The sequence below is a fragment of the Anolis carolinensis genome, chromosome 1 (assembly GCF_035594765.1).
Source record: "Anolis carolinensis isolate JA03-04 chromosome 1, rAnoCar3.1.pri, whole genome shotgun sequence".
In the NCBI taxonomy this organism is placed as follows: domain Eukaryota; kingdom Metazoa; phylum Chordata; class Lepidosauria; order Squamata; family Dactyloidae; genus Anolis; species Anolis carolinensis.
This window is the reverse complement of record NC_085841.1, coordinates 71,556,449-71,574,775: the sequence shown is the minus strand read 5'-3', so window position 1 is coordinate 71,574,775 and position 18,327 is coordinate 71,556,449. Positions and strand designations below refer to the sequence as shown.

General features: G+C 37.4%; 1 protein-coding gene across 2 annotated transcripts in view; it reads left to right on the top strand.

Moving 5' to 3' along the window:
• Positions 1–17,738, top strand: part of fndc1 (fibronectin type III domain containing 1) — a 110,879-nt gene extending 93,141 nt beyond the window's left edge. For both annotated transcript variants that reach the window (XM_062976700.1, XM_062976698.1), the window contains exons 15-19: positions 3,680–3,759; positions 6,286–6,315; positions 9,752–9,913; positions 13,296–13,418; positions 16,077–17,738. In XM_062976700.1, the coding sequence (XP_062832770.1) occupies positions 3,680–3,759; positions 6,286–6,315; positions 9,752–9,913; positions 13,296–13,418; positions 16,077–16,192 (511 nt within the window). In that variant the 3' untranslated portion in view covers positions 16,193–17,738. The remainder of the gene's footprint in view (positions 1–3,679; positions 3,760–6,285; positions 6,316–9,751; positions 9,914–13,295; positions 13,419–16,076) is intronic.
• Positions 17,739–18,327: the final 589 nt, after the last annotated feature.

Below are 18,327 nucleotides of genomic sequence, written 5' to 3'. Positions count from 1 at the left end.
GCCAATCAAAACGCTGATACATACTCGCTGTGAAGAAGTGTATAATTATATTTTGTTTATAGATGATATGTGTATTTAATTTTGTTTAAACAGTCAGGTTTGGCTAAAGTTTAAAATGGTGAGTATTTAAGTTGACATATGTATGGGGGAAGGTAGCCATCTTAGAATGCTAGAACAGGTTACCATCGCAACAGGGGCGGAGCCAACCGCCGCTTGGAAAGGAAAAGGGGAATGTTTTAAAACCCAGCAGTCTGTGATTTCCATCCACAGCGAAGGAACTGGTTCTCAGGTAGAGAATCAGGGTGACTCAGAAGAATTTGAGTCAGGCCTAAAATAAAAGGATTTATTTTAGGAGTCTGTGATTTTCCAGTCACAGTGGTGGATCTGATTCTTGTGTGGAGAATCAGACTGGCTTAAATAGAGAGATTTGAGTCAGATTTAGGTTGGACCAGACTAGGCAAGTTAGGTGATTTGTCTAGGGTCAGTTGTAGAGTCTGTGGATTAGGGAACATTAATCCCAGGGGATCCAGTAGGATCAGGGTTTAGTGTAATCCAGAGAAAGAAGTAATTTTGAAAGTTTAACCACCTTATAACCGTTGTAACCATTAAGCGAAGTGCCTTTACCAAGTTATCTGAAACCATCAAGCTCTGTACCTGCAATAAACTTGTTTTGATTTTATTCTAAATAAGCCTCTGTCATACTCTCATATTAAATTAAGCAACATCAACATCTGAAGTGGAACAAATAGAAAAAGCTTATAAGAACCAGTACCATCTGCCTGACGTCTCCATTGGTGGCAGCGAAGAAGAAGATAATCAAACAAAACATTAATTAACATCATCTCTCACAAAACATCTTTATTAAGTGGTGGTATCTGTGTGTGTGTGTGTGTGTGGGATCAAAAAAGGGTTCCATCACTGACACACATTCCTGTCAGACACCTCACCTCTGTACAATATTGGTGGCAAAGCTGAGGGACTCTAAAAGGGATTCCATTCCCTGTCACCTCAGCATCTCTACATTATTTGGGGGCAGTGGTGGGATTCAAAGGGGATTCCATCCTCTGCCACATCAAGTCTTTACATAAATTGGTGGCAGCGGTGGGATTCAAAGGGGATTCCATCCTCTACCACCTCAGTCCTTACACTCGCATACAAACATTCACTTTTATTATATATATAGATATAGATATAGATTTCTAAAGTATGAAGATGTGTATCAGCGTACTGAATCACTTTCAAGAAGCTTTATTCAGACATAAATTTCATTATGAAAGCCATTTAATGACCAGAACATTAAAGTCCAATTTCATGGGTTCATTACTTTGTGCTGGTAAGACAGACCTTTTCCCTCAGATTTACAGCCTAAAACTGTAATAAGTGTCCTGTCCCTTGGTGATATAAGTATTGCGGCATTATAGAGCCTCACACTGGATCTACACTGTCAAAATTTCATTTTCAAAATGCGGATTAACTGCATTGAACTGGATTATATGAGGCCCCATCTACACTACCCATCTATAATCCAGTTTCTGAATGCAGATTATAGACTCATATAATCCAGTGTAAATCACATAATCTGTATTCAGAAACTAGATTATATGGTCAGTGTAAATGATGCCTGACTATTTGCATGGCTATATAACCCAGTTCAATGCAGTTAAAGTGCATTCGGAAACCGTATTAGATGGCAATGTAGATCCAGCCTCAGTTGGATTTTGGTAGTAACCTTTTTGTTCTATCTTACATAACACTGGAAAAATCTAAACAGTATCATTGCATTGGTGGAAGTTCCATTGTGCCAATATGAAGGAATTTTGAGAATTAGTGCAAAGGGAGATGCCCAGCACAGCCTTCCTCTTCACAACTGAGATACCTTTTTATCCTGATGCTTCTTCTTTAGTCTTCAGTGCCTTGCTGAGACTGACCTACTTTTCTAAAAATGAGGGTTACTTCACATTAATGCTTATGTTTTCCAGTCTAGTGTTGCTGCTTCATTAAGAAATAATAACTCATAGTCAACTATTTCACTGACAAATATGTGTTTTTTCAAAATATAGTATTATTTCATTGACTAAAATATACATAGAATAATAGAAAATAACATAATACCAAACATATACACATAGTATTAACTACTACCACCCTACACTTCAAACTACCAACTGCAAACTAAAACTAAACTAAAATTAAATCACACAAGTTACAGATAAAGTAAATGTTTTCCAACGTTCCTACCAATAGTTTATACAATATATACTTCTATATTCATAATACTTCGAGCATTGAACTGGATTATATGGCAGTGTAGACCTACACCCCATCTACACTGATGGCATGGGCTGCTCCGTGAGATCACGAAGAGTCGGAAGTGACTGAACAAATAAACAACAGTACTCTGACCATATAATCCAGTTTCTGAATGCAGATTATCTTATTTAAACTCATTTTATGCTTTAAATGAGTTTTTATGGTTAATGTATTGGTCTTGTACAATGCCGATTTTACTGTGTTTTTACTTATTGTAATATATTTTTATCTGCTGTACATTGTTTATTGCTTCCGGGCCTTTGCCCCGTGTTAGTCGCCCGAGTCCCTGCGGGGAGGTGGTGGTGGGATAGAAAAATAAAGTTATTTACTTACTTACCAAACTGGATGTTATGAGTCTACACTGCCATATAATCCAGTTCACAGCAAATTATCTGCAGTCAGAAACTGGATTATATGGCAGTATAGATGGGGCCTCATATAATCCAGTGCAGTTAATCTGCATTCTGAACCTGCAATTTTGACAGTGTAGATCCAGCGTGGGTTTCCATAACACCACTATACTTATATCACCAAGGGAGAGGACACATATTACAGTTTCAGGCTGTAAACGTGAGGGAAAAGGTCTGTTTTACCAACATGTAGTAGTGAACCCATGAAATTGGACTTTAATGATGTTCTGGTCATTAAATGGTTGTCATGATGAATACTTTAAATTGTTAATTCTCAGAGCCCACAATTAGTGCTTTCTCGCTTCTTTCTTAAAACTACTCAACAGTTTTTATCTTGTCAAAGTAGATAATTTGTCTATTTCAGCCAATTCCAAAATTCCCATGATCCAATCTTCCTGAGATATGTTTCTATGTTCTTGTATTTCTTCTCCTCTAACAGTCTTGCTCAGTAACCATATATTGTAGCACTCTCTTGCTTAATCAAAGCATTTCATGTGTTGTGATTTATGATGAAGGCTAGTGAATGAGTCCTTCATCATCATGTAGCAGCCACTGAGTGATAGACTTACCTAAACTGTGCAGTATTGCTTCAGAACTGAAATCCTTGTGAAAGAAATCAGAAATGATTGATTCATGGGATATTTCAAGCTTTACTGGAGTCAATGCAGTTGTTGGATAGGGATGAAAATAGTATAGGTCCAGGTCTACACTGAGTCATTACACTCAATGGCTGGCCTTTGGCCATTCTCAGCATTATCTATCTCATGAATTGTTGTGACTGGAGTAGCGAGGAAAGCTGTGTCTGTTGCCTTTAGACCATTAGAGAAAAGGCAGGATAGCAATGTGAAGTGGTATTTAAATATTAATATCTGTCCAATATTTTAATGCCATTATTATGTATGGATTTATTCTTTTTAAAGTGGACTTTGGGGGTTTTTCTCTCTCTCCTACATCTTCAGGTATTACTTCAGAGTTCAAGCAAAGAATCCATTTGGTTTTGGACCTGTAAGCTCATCTATTTCCTATGTCACAGAATCAGGTATGGCTTAAAACCACAAACTGAAATTAGATTAGGAATTCAGTTTGACTCATTGAAAAGGAATAATGTAACAGTAGTAGTGAATTTTCCACTGCAAAGGTTTCAGAAACCATTACCACACCTCTTTCCCCTGTGCTTTGGATCTGGCAGTATTAAAATCCAAAGTGTTCTCTTCCAACTTCTAATAACTTCAATCAATATCAGAATGGCCCATACCAGGGCTTATCTATATTTCACAGGAGGATAACTTTGCAATTTTGGTGTTTTTCTACCATTGTATAGATCTGTTATCCAAACTTTGCTTGAAACTACAAGGCAGATTTTCAAAATTAGAAATCTAAAAATATAATTTATGACATAAGATGCTTTACAAATCCACTTACTGGAGCCCCCACCAAACGCAGCGCCCAAACACGAGTCAAAGAACATGAAAGGCACTGCAGACTCACTCAACCAGAGAAATCAGCCATAGCAGAGCACTTGATGAACCAACCTGGACACAGTATATTATTTGAGAACACTGAAATGCTTGACCACTCCAACAACTATCATGTCAGACTAGAGAAGCCATTGAAATTCACAAGCATGTGGACAACTTCAAAAGAAAGGAGGAAACCATGAAAATGAACAAAATCTGGCTACCAGTATTTAAAAACTCTAAAATCAGAACAGTAAATAAAAAGCAACATTCTGAAAACAGAGGATTTCCAGACATGAATCAACCAAGGGCAGTTAACGACTCTAAACAAAGGATGCCCCAGAGGCAGGAAGAAGACAGCAGATAAGCTTTTCAATGCTAATTTAGGTGATTAACTACAGCATTCACACTGACCTCTCTCACCCTAGACTTTCCACAGATATATATTTGCCTCTTTGCTTAGTTTTCTCCATACCTCACAACCTCTGAGGATGCCTGCTATAGATGTGGGCGAAATGTCAGGAGAGAATACTTCTGTAACATGGCCATACAGCCTGAAAAACATACAACAACCCTATATTTGAACGGTTTACATTTTTCAGCGATCTTCATCCTTGTCAGAATTTTACCAGGCTTCTGTCCCCAAACCAGAATCCATACAATGAGAAAGTTCTTTGTCTTGCAAATATTTTTTCTTTTTTAATACTTTTGGACTGAAAACTGCCCCACAAAATTAAAAATTTGAACAGAGAAGGCTTGTGACAGTGTCCTGGAGGACCATTAAGGGTTGTAAATAAAACGATGGGGGCACAATTTCTCCTCACTTGATTTTAAGTAAGCATGTAATATTTATTCATTTCAAGCAAGCCTGTACCTATCGACTCAGAAGAGTGGCCCGTTGTGTTCAGTGGATCTGACTTCCAAGCAAATGGATGCAATGCTAATAGTTCATTAGTTTTCCCAAACTAATTTACTGAAAAGTGTCCTTAATTAACGGGACAGTGGATTTTGTAAAATTGTGTGTATACTACTGTTGATAATAATTATTATTATCAGTTATCAAACTGATTTTGATTTGTGGGCACCATATGAAAAGAGAGACTTCCAAGAGCCCCATTCATTAAGAGCTGCACTTAGGTCTTGAAAACTCAGGGGCATGGCTTCCATGTCTGAATTTTTAAAATAAATCTCATCTATGATGCAGTCTTTCACTTTTTCTAATGTTTTCCACCTTACTGAGTATTATTGATTTTTCAGTGAGCCATGTCATCTTTTGATCAGTTCAGAGTACAATAGCCTCAGTTTAGTCATTTTGGCTTCTAGGTTTTGTTTTGTTTTGTTTTTTCGTGTCAGGAGCAACCTGAGTTGCTTCTCATGTGAGAATTCAGGGTTGAATCTTGCTTGAAAACTATTTTGATTCTACAGAAGTATGTACATTGTAATCAACTGATTAATGAACTAAAGTTCATACAGCTAGTAGGCTGAGATGTCTTTAATGGAGTGACAACCTCATACAGATTTTAATTAATAATGAATGTGTTTGTTCTAAACAAAATCTTCTCAGTCCTATGGATGTCATTTCCTAGTTTAAAAGCAACATACTTTGTTTACCACTCATAACATCACCACCTGAGTTCATGCATCATATTCATGAGAATAGTATTTTCTGAATTGTTATTTTGGATTTATATGCACAGTAATATACAGCACTAAGCAATTGAATTATTTTGATAAATCCACCACTGTGTTCTTTTTTTCTATGTAAATATTCTATAATAATTGTCCAAAAGTATATTACTCTTAATGAACAAATTTATCACAATGCCAGATGCATATGTAAATTTCACTTTCCTGAACATTAAAAAAACTGTGAAGACTTTTTTCCCCAAAAGAAAATTGTATACCCAGCTAAAAGAATAGGGTTTGTTTGAATTGAATCTGTTGGTAGATTTTACTTTGATACAAATACGAACAGATACAAATGAGAACATACTTTCTCAAAAAAACTTTTTTTTTTTTTGCTGCATAAAATCTAATTCACTTTGGCTTTAGGGGATAGACATTTTCAGAGTAAACCACTTACGTGTTTTCTTATTTCTTCCTTACAGATAATCCTCTACTTATTGTCAGACCACCGGGTAAGTCTCATTGCTGTTTGCTGATATTGTTTTGTCCCAAATATTGCAAAGGTTACAGTTGAGTCCTTAGATATTGATAGAAAAACTGAAAACAATTTATGGGAAGCAGGATATGAAAAATGGCTCTTTTGCTTTATACTGTTAGGGGTGTTCTATATAGTTTTTTTAAACTGGCCAGTGCTGGAGAAATAGTTCTACGGTTAGTTCTATTAGTTCTATTTAGTTTAGCTTTGGCTGCTATATGTTTTCAACTCACAAAAACGGCAGCTAGCATGAATAATGAGTGATTATGAGAACCATAAGCCTAATGATCTAGAAGGTTAAAGGTTCTCCACCACTGTCTTGGCTTGACAGTTTGGTGTATAATTGTTTTTATGACATTATAAAAATTACGGGCTTTATAGTTTTAAGAACCCAGTGAAAATCCACTCCATGTTTTATCATTGGATGGAGGTGACTTTGGATCCTCAAATTGGCAAGACTTTTAGTATGGATCCCATAAATAGGCAGTGTGCCTGTCATCTGAAGATCCACCTAGCTAAATATGGAAAAGCTTATCACCAGAAAAATGATGATCAGGTGACAAAGCATTCATGGTAAGTGTGCCCCAAAGTGTTGCTATTTGTCTCATTGTAGCAACGCACATGAAATCACTTAACATTAAGGTATGAAGCTTAGATTTCCTCTTTATGGCACTTTGGTCAAACAAATTGAAGAGCATGGACAAATGTAGCCACACTAAATAATGTTAACAGTTTTCCTATGAGTATTTCAAATGTTGATATTCAGAGAGTGTGAGAAAAGTGGTTAATAAGAGACAAAGTGGCTCTCCTCTGTGCCCAGCAGTGAAACCAAGAATGGTTTCTGGAGAAATTCTGAAGGAGGAAGGTGGCAGCTTCTTGTCCCTGCTTTGCCAGTTTTCAACACTTTGGTAAACATATTGCAAGCCTTTGTGGATTTGTTAATATGGTTGATGTGAAACTTTTATCCCTCATTTTTTACTTTCCTTCTATAATATCTTTCTTATACTTTCCTCATATAATTCATGTTAGCTCGACACACACTTAAGTCCCATCAAACTGCATGCTGAAACTGCATTATGTGGCAGTGCAGACGAGGCCTTAATATATCTGTTTCACATAAAACAAGACACATATTATTTTAGAATTTACCCCAAGTTTTTGTGTTTAAATGCACTGACTGTGCCAAGTGACTCTTCCACGCAGTAGTAAAATGAAACCCATCTGGTGTGCTTCACAGCAGCAATTGTAATGAAATACGGTTGATTTCACTGAGACTTCTTCATGAGGAACCACTATGCTGATGGATAGCATGGGAATGTTGAGTGCTTCAATACAGATCCACTGAATACTTTTCTTTCCATTGTTTTATTTCCACTGGCTGAAATTCTGGAAATAATGGTACATGGGAGAAGTGTTACATACAAAAGAAGCCTCATTAAGTACAAGTCGGAGGTTCTGAAGCCCATTTCAGCAGAGCTCAATGGAGGTTATTCCTGCGTGTTGTTCATGCATTTATGTATGTTTACGGGATTATCGCTTAGTGCTTTCAGGGTCAGAAGAATCTTTTAAAGAAAAGACAAAATGTTGCTTTGTCTGTTCTCCCATTTAAAATGTGGTTCCCATGCTGTGGAACAGTTGCCAGTGATATAAAAGAGACAGAGCACACAGAGAGAGGTCTTGAGAAAGAAACGAAGCCACAACTTTCACAGTTTAACCTTCCCTCATCTCAAGTATGGGTAAATTACAATTCTGTTTTGGATGAGAGATAGACGTTACTATTTGATCTGTTTACAACTCACAGACGAGGCTGCTACTTTATGAATTCAAGCGGCCTGGTGTGAAGCCTTGTAAGCTGAAATGCTTGAAGATAAAAACATTTAGAGCCTATTGCCTGATCAAAATTATTTGCTTTCATGGTGCAGCCACAGGGACGCCCCATTCAGTTAAGTCAAGGAGGCAGATCCATGTGGGCACTTTTTGTATTTGCAAAACTCTTGTCTCCATTGAAATGACCAGGGCAGTGCATCGTCACTCCCGCTTACACATCAGACCACACAGGATTTGGAATCAAGACATTGGGGTTTCAGATGAATACTACAGCTTGTTCCCATAACCCTACTAGAGGAGTGGAGGTGAATTACCGATGTGTGAGGAAAACTTGAATGCACACTGAAGACTTTTTCTGCTCTGTGGCACCCAAATCGTTGTTTGGGAATGTAGTCATTTTCAGACATTTTAGAGCACTATAAAGAGTGTTGATACAGGATCACTTCAGAACTGTACCATGTGTAATGTAAATGTCATGTGAGTTAGCCTGATATCCATTTTAAACCCAAGTTATTCAGCTCATCTGTTGGCAAAATTATTTATAGTTTATAGTTTTTAATTGAAACCACCTCTGATCTAAATTATAAAAAAGTAGCCCGTGGAATTTAAACATTAGTTATTTTTCTTTTTGCTATTACATTTTCTAGCTCTAGTTTAAGTAGAAAAAAAACCCAAAATTTCAATTCAGAGCCAAACTTTTTAAAGATTTTACTATACCTCACAACCTATGAGGATGCCTGCCATAGATGTGGACAAAACGGCAGGAGAGAATGCTTCTGGAACATGGCCATACAGCCTGGAAAACACACAACAACCCTGTGATTCTGGCCATAAAAGCCATTGACAACACATTTTTAAAGACCTTGTTTCTTAAACAATTTTAAAATGTCACATGAACATATTGTAATTCTTACGGAAATCTCTAATCCTTTTAGAATGGATTGAGAGAAGTGTGTGAATGTGAAATAGTGAAGTGTATTTCAATTTTTGTTTTGACAGATGTCTTAACAGCCTTGATTTTATAGTTCTTCTGGACTTCATTTACATTAAGATGTATTGAGAATAGAGATATGTAATTTAGTGAAATGCCTTCAGTGGTGATAGCATGCCATTCTGTTATGTACCACCTGCTTTTAAAAAAATCTTATCTCAATTTATTCATCATTTAGAGCTTATTTTGTTCCAAGATGTTGATAAATGTTTGAAGGGACATTGGTGGAGAATATTAGTTTGATCACGTTATGACTAAAACAATTCTCAAGCTCTGGCTCTGCAGATATTTTGGTGTTTGGTGCCTAGAAGTCTCAGTCAGTAAGAGCAATGACTGAGAATTTGGAAACTAAAGTCCAAAACATCCCCAAAGGTTGGGGATTGCTGGCTTAGGATTTGAGCTTTACAGTATTTTGTGTCAAGTTAGGTCTAACTAATGAAATAGACTTCTGAGGAAATGCATTTAGGAATGGGTTCAGGCATAGGCTGAGAAAAGTGTTTGTAAGTTTATAAAAGAAAATGTCAGTTAAGATAAAGATGCTTCACATGAACTTCACATAACTTTATCTGTACATTTTTTATTTTTTGTTTTTCAGGTGGCGAACCAATCTGGATCCCATTCTCTTTCAAATATGATCCCACATACTCTGAATGCAGTGGCAAGCAATATGTGAAACGGACATGGTATCGGAAGTTTGTAGGTGTTGTTCTTTGTAATTCACTGCGATACAAGATTTATCTCAGTGATGACCTAAGAGGTATGTATCAGTATTATTTTACAGTGCTATGATTTTGACACAGAAATTTATTACTGGAGAAGAGGGGGGACAAATAAAGTATATTCATTTTTCAGGGCCAGTAAAAAAAAACCTCAGTATTTTAGAAGGGAGGTACTTACCAGCAGCAAGTACCAACTGCAGGTTGCGCCATACCTACTGCTGCGAGAATTGGCATGTACCTCCAACTGTCCCAGGGACAGTTGAGCATTATTGTAAGGAACCATGTCATCTCATGATATACCCAAAATTTGGTAGCCTCTGTTTTGTCGTTTGTGGATTTTAGTGAAAAATTAGGCAGGATGTGTGTTTGTGTTTGGTGTTCATGGTACTTGCAACATCATCCAATATCATAAAAACCTCTTCAGATATTATTGGGTTGCAATTCCTGTTAGCTTTGGCAGTGTGATCAACAGTGAAGAATCTTGGTAGGTGCAGTCTAACAGCATCAGCAAGACCAGAGTTGTCTACTTTTGGTCTATAGAATGGTGTTGTTATGGAAATTTGCACTTGCATAAGGTTTGTGTTACTTTTAGAGAAACTGCTAGTACAGTGGCAGAAGGAGCTAGTTGAGAAGACAATAGATCTTTTGCTGTGGTTCCCAGCCAATAGCAGACATACAAATCTGTTTTACTGAGTTCAGGAATGTTGGCGAGGACTACCGCCCTCCTTTCATACTGTGCCAGTGGATTCTTTTACCATAATGCTCCTATTATTTCAGAAATACATAGAAATAATAAACACACTTAGATTTGAGATCTTCACCCATCATTTCTAGATTAGTATTGCTTCTGTCTGAGCCTTTACTAGCCCTTTCAGCAGACATGGATCATCACTGTAGTCTGTTGCTTAGTGCAAACTATTTAAGTACCAGACATTCTGAAACCTTTTTGTCCCAAAGCGAAGATAAAGACTTTTGAATTAGACTTGCAAAGATTCTTTACACCTTTCTGTTTTGTGCAGAAATATAAATTAAACTGTGTCTTGCATTTCTTTCTCTGAGCATGTAGGTACATTAATTCCAAATATGACTATTGCAAACCTCAGTAGAATTTGCTAATGGTGTTGTCATCTAAACAACTTTTTATACAGTTGGCTATACATTAGTGGATTTTATTTTTATTTTCAGATTTGATTTCTGTGGTCCATCTAGAAATCTCTAGGTCCTTCAGAAAGACTCTGTTGTCATCTTCCACAAGAATTTGACCATAGAGTTGTGCTGGATTGCCTAGAGATTCTAAGGGCCCATACAAACAGGGCCCAAAACATCGGAGCTTGGGTGCTTTTGTCCCAAATTGATTAGATACTGGATTAGGCCTGGGTGTTCCTGGAAAACCCGTGCCTAATCCAGTATGGGCCCTGTGTAGACTGCCCCCTTGGTGGTCCTGGGACTACCAAGGGGGCAGCCCGCACAGCCCGCTCGGGTTTTTCGGACTGAATCAGCCCGGAAAACCAATAGGGCTGTACCTCCCTCCTCAAAAGACCTTAAAACCCCTTTTTTTAAAAGAAAATAACTTACCCGGCAAGTTTCCTCCTCACCCCCCCCCCCTTCTCCTGGCACATCATTTCTACATGTCAGGAGGACTCTAGCACCAAGGTAAATGGCAGCTGGGTAAATTATTTTCTTTTTAAAGGAGTTTTAAAGGGATTTTGGGGAGGGGATTAGGGTGTCTGGGTGTCCTCCCAGAAGGTTCCGGGAGCATATCTAGACACCAAGGGCCTAAAGGGAGTGCTTTCGGGATAATTTGGGGATAGAAGTCCCGTGTCAGCGCAGACTTCTTCCCTGTCTGGAACCGGCCTTAGAGAGAATATCCAGGTCTTCCTGCACATCATCATCATCATCATCATCATCATTATTATTATTATTATTATTATTATTATTATTATTATTATTTCTATCCCGCTTTTCGCCCAAATCGGGACTCAAAGCGGTGAACAACATGTAAACAAAACATAGTAAAGGTAAAGGTTTTCCCCTAATGTTAAGTCCAGTCGTGACCGACTCTGGGGGTTGGTTCTCATCTCCATTTCTAAGCCGAAGAGCCGGCATTGTCAGTAGACACCTCCGAGGTCATGTGGCTGGCATGACTGCATGGAGTGCCGGCCACATACATAAAAATAAACATGATCAACATAAAACATATCAGTAAGCCTTTGCTTGCAACATGAAACCATGTAAGAACTTGTTAAAAGCGGAGAAATTTCTGCCTACTCCTTTATAGTCCCATTGAATTATTGTGATCATCTGGAGTGTGTGTCCTGGTGGTGTCACATGCTTATGAGAACAATACTTCAGAATGGGACATTTAGGATTGTGACACTTATTATATGCAATACTTTTCCTTCTAAATTTCAGCATGCTACAACAATTTCTACTTTTAAGCATGTGTTGAAAACAGTCCAATTTTGCAATCCTTCCATGTACAATACAAACAAGCTTTATAAACAATGTAAGCACCATGTATCATTGTGTATGCCATATGTATTGTTTTTGTTTGTTTTATTGTTGGATACTGCTGTTGGTAAGCATTTGTGGATAAATACTGTACATTTGGAAGGGAACAACGGATTCCCCGAGGCAGTAAGAAACCAGGCCTTGAAGCTGGCAAGGCCATTAATGCTAATCAAGGTGATTAATTACAACATTCACACTGGCCTCCAACAGACAAGAGTTCTTTCTCCCATCCTGGGCCTTCCACAGATATATAAACCTCTTTTGCTTAGTTTCCAATATACCTCATAACCTCTCAGGTTACCTGCCATAGATGTGGGTTGAAACGTTAGGGGAGACTGCTTCTGGAACATGGCCATACAGCCCAGAAAACTCACAACAACCCATTTGCAAGAGAGTTTGCTGCCCTACTTCATGTGCATCTACTTGAGCAGAATATGCACATGAGATCTTACAACATAGTTCAGTAGTTCTTCGAGATGCAGAAGTCTTTTCATGCAAGGAACACCATCTGTTATAGGATATCTTGGCCATCAGGCAATTAAGGAATGATGAGAGGCAAGATGCAGGGGATATGAATAGGATTGGGGGCGGGGGGGCTGCATAGTTTTTTAATGTAGTTTTAATTGTATTTTAAATTTGTTTTTATGCTCCATGGCACAAAAGATTTATTGTTTTAAAACATTTGTATTCATATTTTAATGCATGGCTGTTTTTAATTTGTATTGTGTCATGTTTGCTGTGAGTCGCTTTGAATCCCTATATTGGTAGAAATGCAGAATAAAAAAGGAAATAAAAAATAAATAAGTAAATCATGCAAACAGACAACCCTGGTACTGCATGAAACAGTGCTTTCTACTGGAACAGTACTGGAAGCATTGTTAGTTCTAATCACAAGCACAATTTCTCCAGATACATTTTACAGCATTGGAGATAGCTGGGGAAGAGGTGAAGATCACTGTCAGTTTGTGGATTCGCACCTGGATGGAAGAACAGGGCCACAGTCATATGTGGAAGCCTTGCCTCCTATTCAAGGTAAAAAAAAGAAAAGAAAAGGAAGAAAAGCATTATTATTTAAAATATGGATGATATTTGCCAAGAGTCCTGTTCATGGTATAGCTGTGCTGTCATAGAGCAAAATTACACCAGTGTAGCACAGTGAAGATGTTAGACTGAGCCACTGCAGAACCAGTCACTCAACAGATTGTTCACTCTCTCATTGCCCAGCAGTTGATTGAATTATCTGCTTGCAGGTAAAGTCCATACTTGTTGAACTTCCTAGACAGTGCAACTACTTCCACAACAATTTGCACTGGTATAACAGAACTTGTAGACCTGGAATAGGATATTGTCCATGTCCAACTCCAAGGTGGTACAACCACTTGCGTATTTGTATTCTCGCTAGTATAAAGTCACAACAGGATTTCATCATTACATTTATAGCAATTATGGATCAGACTGTAAACAGCTTACGTCCTGGTCCCCAGAAACTGTATTACTTCCATGCTATGCATTCCTGACTCTTCTTTGATGTTTTTTTTTTAAAAAAAAATATAGACAGTAAGTGGCGGTGTTTTTATAAGCTTTGGATTTTTAGCATTGAAAATGAAATATTCAGCCACTAAAGTCATGGGATAATACTGCGCTTTGCCATCTAAGTAAAGGACTGTCAATCCAGATGTGTGTGGCTCACTCCAAGGACTAGAAATATGAAACACAAGGAAACTGGATTTAGCACATGTGAAAAAGAGTGCTGGGATTCTGCTAATGTTTTAAGCAATCAAATTTTTTTTACAGACAGTCAGCTTTCTCTCTAGTTCTTTCTTTCGTATCTTCACTTTTGCTTTGCTTTAAATACGAATGCTGATACTTCAGTCTTCCTTTTGCTGTTGTTTCTTTCTCCCCCTTCATTCTCCACAGTGGCAGAGAGGAGAGAGAACGCTGGACAGCTCAGTTCCAGAACTCTTTCCAAGTCCTGAGCAGTAATGTCAGGGAAATGCAACCTGTTATATCAGATATGAAACAAAAGTATAGTATTATTTTAAAAAAATAATAAGAGTTAGTGTTTCATTGTATTAAAATACTATTAACACAATTGTCCTACAGTTTGTTTTAAACATGAGCCTTAGCAGTGTGAGAAACATTAGGCTGGATGCTGCATGGGAAATTTAAATGTTGTTCATATTGCTATCCCACCTTTACACCGTTAGATTGAATTTCATTATATCATTGTAATAACCCTGTGGAGAGGAATAGGTTATGCTCGATGCACAACAATGTCTTCATGGCTAAGAAATGTGAACTTAGGCCTAACCAACCAAATTGCAATAACTCCACCTCTTCTCCTTTCTAATTTGATATTATGCTATGTACTGAAGTTCATTAATATATTTGTATGTACATATGGACTTTTGATGTTATTTGGAGCCATGCCTATGAATCTTTCGTAGATTTATGAGGAGGAGGAGGAATAGATGGCAATACCAGTATACTTCTGATTAATAACTGCCATCCATATCTGTGCCCTTTTCGCCCTACCAGCTCAATAGGCATCTTGAGCAATGATAAATCTATTTGCCTCCAAGAACTGGGAAATTGATGCTTCTGTTTGATGTTTGTTGTTTTGTTTCATATCTGATATAACAGATTGCATTTTTCTTTTAATTTTAGTTAAGTCATAGTTTGTTTTTATATGTGGTCAGGCACTGAATGTCTGCCTTTTATGTTTGGATTCCACACCGAGTCCCTCCAGGGAGATAGGGTGGAATATAAATAAAGATTTATTATTATTATTATTATTATTATTATTATTATTATTATTATTATTATTTTATTATTATTATAAACTCCAGTACTTTAACCTTTACCACTGCCTTATTGCTCTTCACTTGTACAGTAGATTGTTCATCTTCATTGATATGTATGTTTTTGTAACATTAAATGTATTGTGTTTAAAGCAGCATCGTGTACTCAAGAAAAGGGGAGTCTCTATTATTTTCCTTTGGGCATCCTCTGTACCTCCACAGAAGGAAATGCTGTATATACTCATTTATAAATTGACCACATGTATAAGTTGAGAACAAGTTTGGGGGTCAAAATTATGGATTTTATGTATGACCTGTGGTAAGTCAAGAGCCATTCTGCAGGGAAGGGAAAGCACTCACACTGTCACCTCCCTTGAGATTTGCCATCCTATTCAGATCAAGGAATGGTTCCTTTTTCTGGTAAAGGTTAAGATATAGTATTGATGCTTATTTTAAAAGCAACTACCTCCTTTTCTGAATAGAGTGGCAAAAAGAGTGTGCTTAGTCCATCCTTGGACAATCTGAGAGAAGCACCAATTCTCTCTCACCTCTTGGCACTCCTTTGCGAGGAAGTACAAAATAACCACTGCTTTTTTCTTATGTTGACATATGGATAGGTCAGCTCAGGTTTTGGGATTGTCTTTTAACAAATGTTTCTAGACTTACACATTAATATATACTTGAAATTTAATTTGCTTCCTTAAAAAGCAGCAATGTAGGATCTGCATTTTCTGCCACACGGAATAGCATCATGACAGTCCAGTGTATTAGGATAACTTCAACAGGATTAGATCCCACTCCTTTTTGTATAGCTCTGTTTCCTCTATGATAACAGAAATATTCCTTTGCTGCCTCTAAGCAACTCATCTTGATATTTTGACTCCTACAGGTTATTATCGTCAGTATCGACAAGAGCCTGTATCATTTGGACGCATTGGATACATGACACCTTATTACTATGTGGGCTGGTATGAGTGTGGTGTACCCATTCCAGGAAAATGGTAACCGAGTTGCAGACTTTCTGCAGTTCTAAGCACAGTGCACCCAACAGTGCCTTTTGAATGGCCATTGCTGGAGGACGCTGGGCAGCTGGTACAAAAGAGTAAAAGAAGACCGCAGCATGAAAAAAAGAAACCAGAGAAGACTCAATAGACATTGATGAAACTCCATACTGTATAGGTTTTAGTCAACTTAAGTCTATGGTGCTCCTTGGTTCCTCTTGATGCAGAGCACATACAGGATTTAGTCTGGGTGCGCTGTCCTCTTTCCCTTGCCTTTAAAAGGCATGGAGATGCAATCGCAATATGTACTCTGTGAAACCTAACATATTTGGCTAGACACAAAAAAGGAGGGGGGGATGGTGATATATTTAGCAAAGAACGACTTAAGCATGCTTTGCTTGCATTATGGAATGCTAACCACTTTCCACTGCTATTAATGGAATTTTGTGTTGCCTTCAACTGCCTTCTGCTCCAGAATATTGCTATGCACTCATGTTGTGTTAATGACATGACCATGAAAACCTGTCTGCGTTATTCAACACTTCTCCTGTGTGTTGCTGGATCAAAATTCTGGGTCACAATGTAAATTGAACTTTGCAAAACCAAGAATAACCAGTACTGTATGCTTGCAGAGGTATTTCTTAGAACTGAGGTTTTCTTATTGATTTAGATAAATATGTCTATAGGATGATGTTTTTATGTAAAAGGTGCTACTAATTAACAAGTCTAAAAATATTCTGTGAAAAATATACTATGCACAATACATTAACCATGTAAAGAACCAGGCTTCCCTTTTTGTGAGTTGAACTGTAATGATGTTGATATTTGTATAAAATAGAAGAATTCAGTAGCAGGCTCCTGGGAAGTGATTTTTCAACCATGGTGAATTGTTTGGCACACACAGATCAATGTGATGATTATTCCAATGCAAATGTCAAGCTAATAGCCTCACAGTGTGTAAGTTAAAGCCATGACAGCTATTTCTTAGAACATTAAGAGTCACAGAACAAAACACTCATTTTTCCTGCTAAAATATAGTGAAACTTGGTACTCATTGAAATGTGGCTTAAGTCATAATACTGTATATACTTATATGACCTAAGACTGCACTGAACTTGGAATTAAACTACATGAATGATATTGTTACTGCCTTTAATATGCATAACTTTAAATATGACAGTAGATTTCATGAGGAGTAAAGGTGGGATGCGATAGAGGATCAGGATAGTCATGTGTGTCGAAGAGCAAATTTAACTCCTACTCCATCATGATAGTCTCACAAAATGCAACTCTGTCCCTGACACGGTTACTTGTTCATAAGAAAATGGTAATTGATGCTAATGGGAAGATTCCAGTCTCAAGGATATCAGAGATATATCTTCTTCTGATCATGGTTGGGTACACAGATTAAACTTCTACTTCTTTGATGAATTGGTCCCAGTTCTAAAAGGTACACATGAAATGAAGTCATACTCTTAATATCAAGGCTAGTCTCTCCAAGTTCAAGCATATTCATTAGAATATGGAATAAACTCTAGCTCACAGTTCAATTGGTTTCAGCCCTTTTCATTTGTTTGAAGATTTATGTGGGGTTGGTGGGTGGTGGAGGAGGTTAAATAACAAAGGTGAAAATTACTTCTATAAACTCAAAGGAAACCTACATTTGACAGGGAAATTTTAAAAGTGGCCTATGAAATGACGTGCAGATCACCCTTTGGTTATAGTTATTTTGGAAAATCCAAATAATCTACTAGAGTTGCTGTGAGTTTTCCAGGCTGTATGGATGTTCCAGAAGAACACAGAACATGGCCATACAGCCCAGAAAACTCGCAGCAACCCAGTGATTCCGTCCACGAAAGCCTTCGACAACACAATCTACTGGATCACAGAAATGCTAGCATAACAGCATCTTATAAACCTCTTGTCATATTGAAAGATGACCACATATTACCAACCTGAGAAAACAGCAACATTCCTAAATAAGTGTGGGAATAGATTAATATTATTTTCAAACATTTTTTCATAACAGTTCTAATACATTATCCATAATGTTTCTAAAACATGTTATGTTAGCAGTGTTCCTGGCTAATGGCTCCAGAGTATTAGATTATATAAGCCATGAATCAGAATTATTTAGAT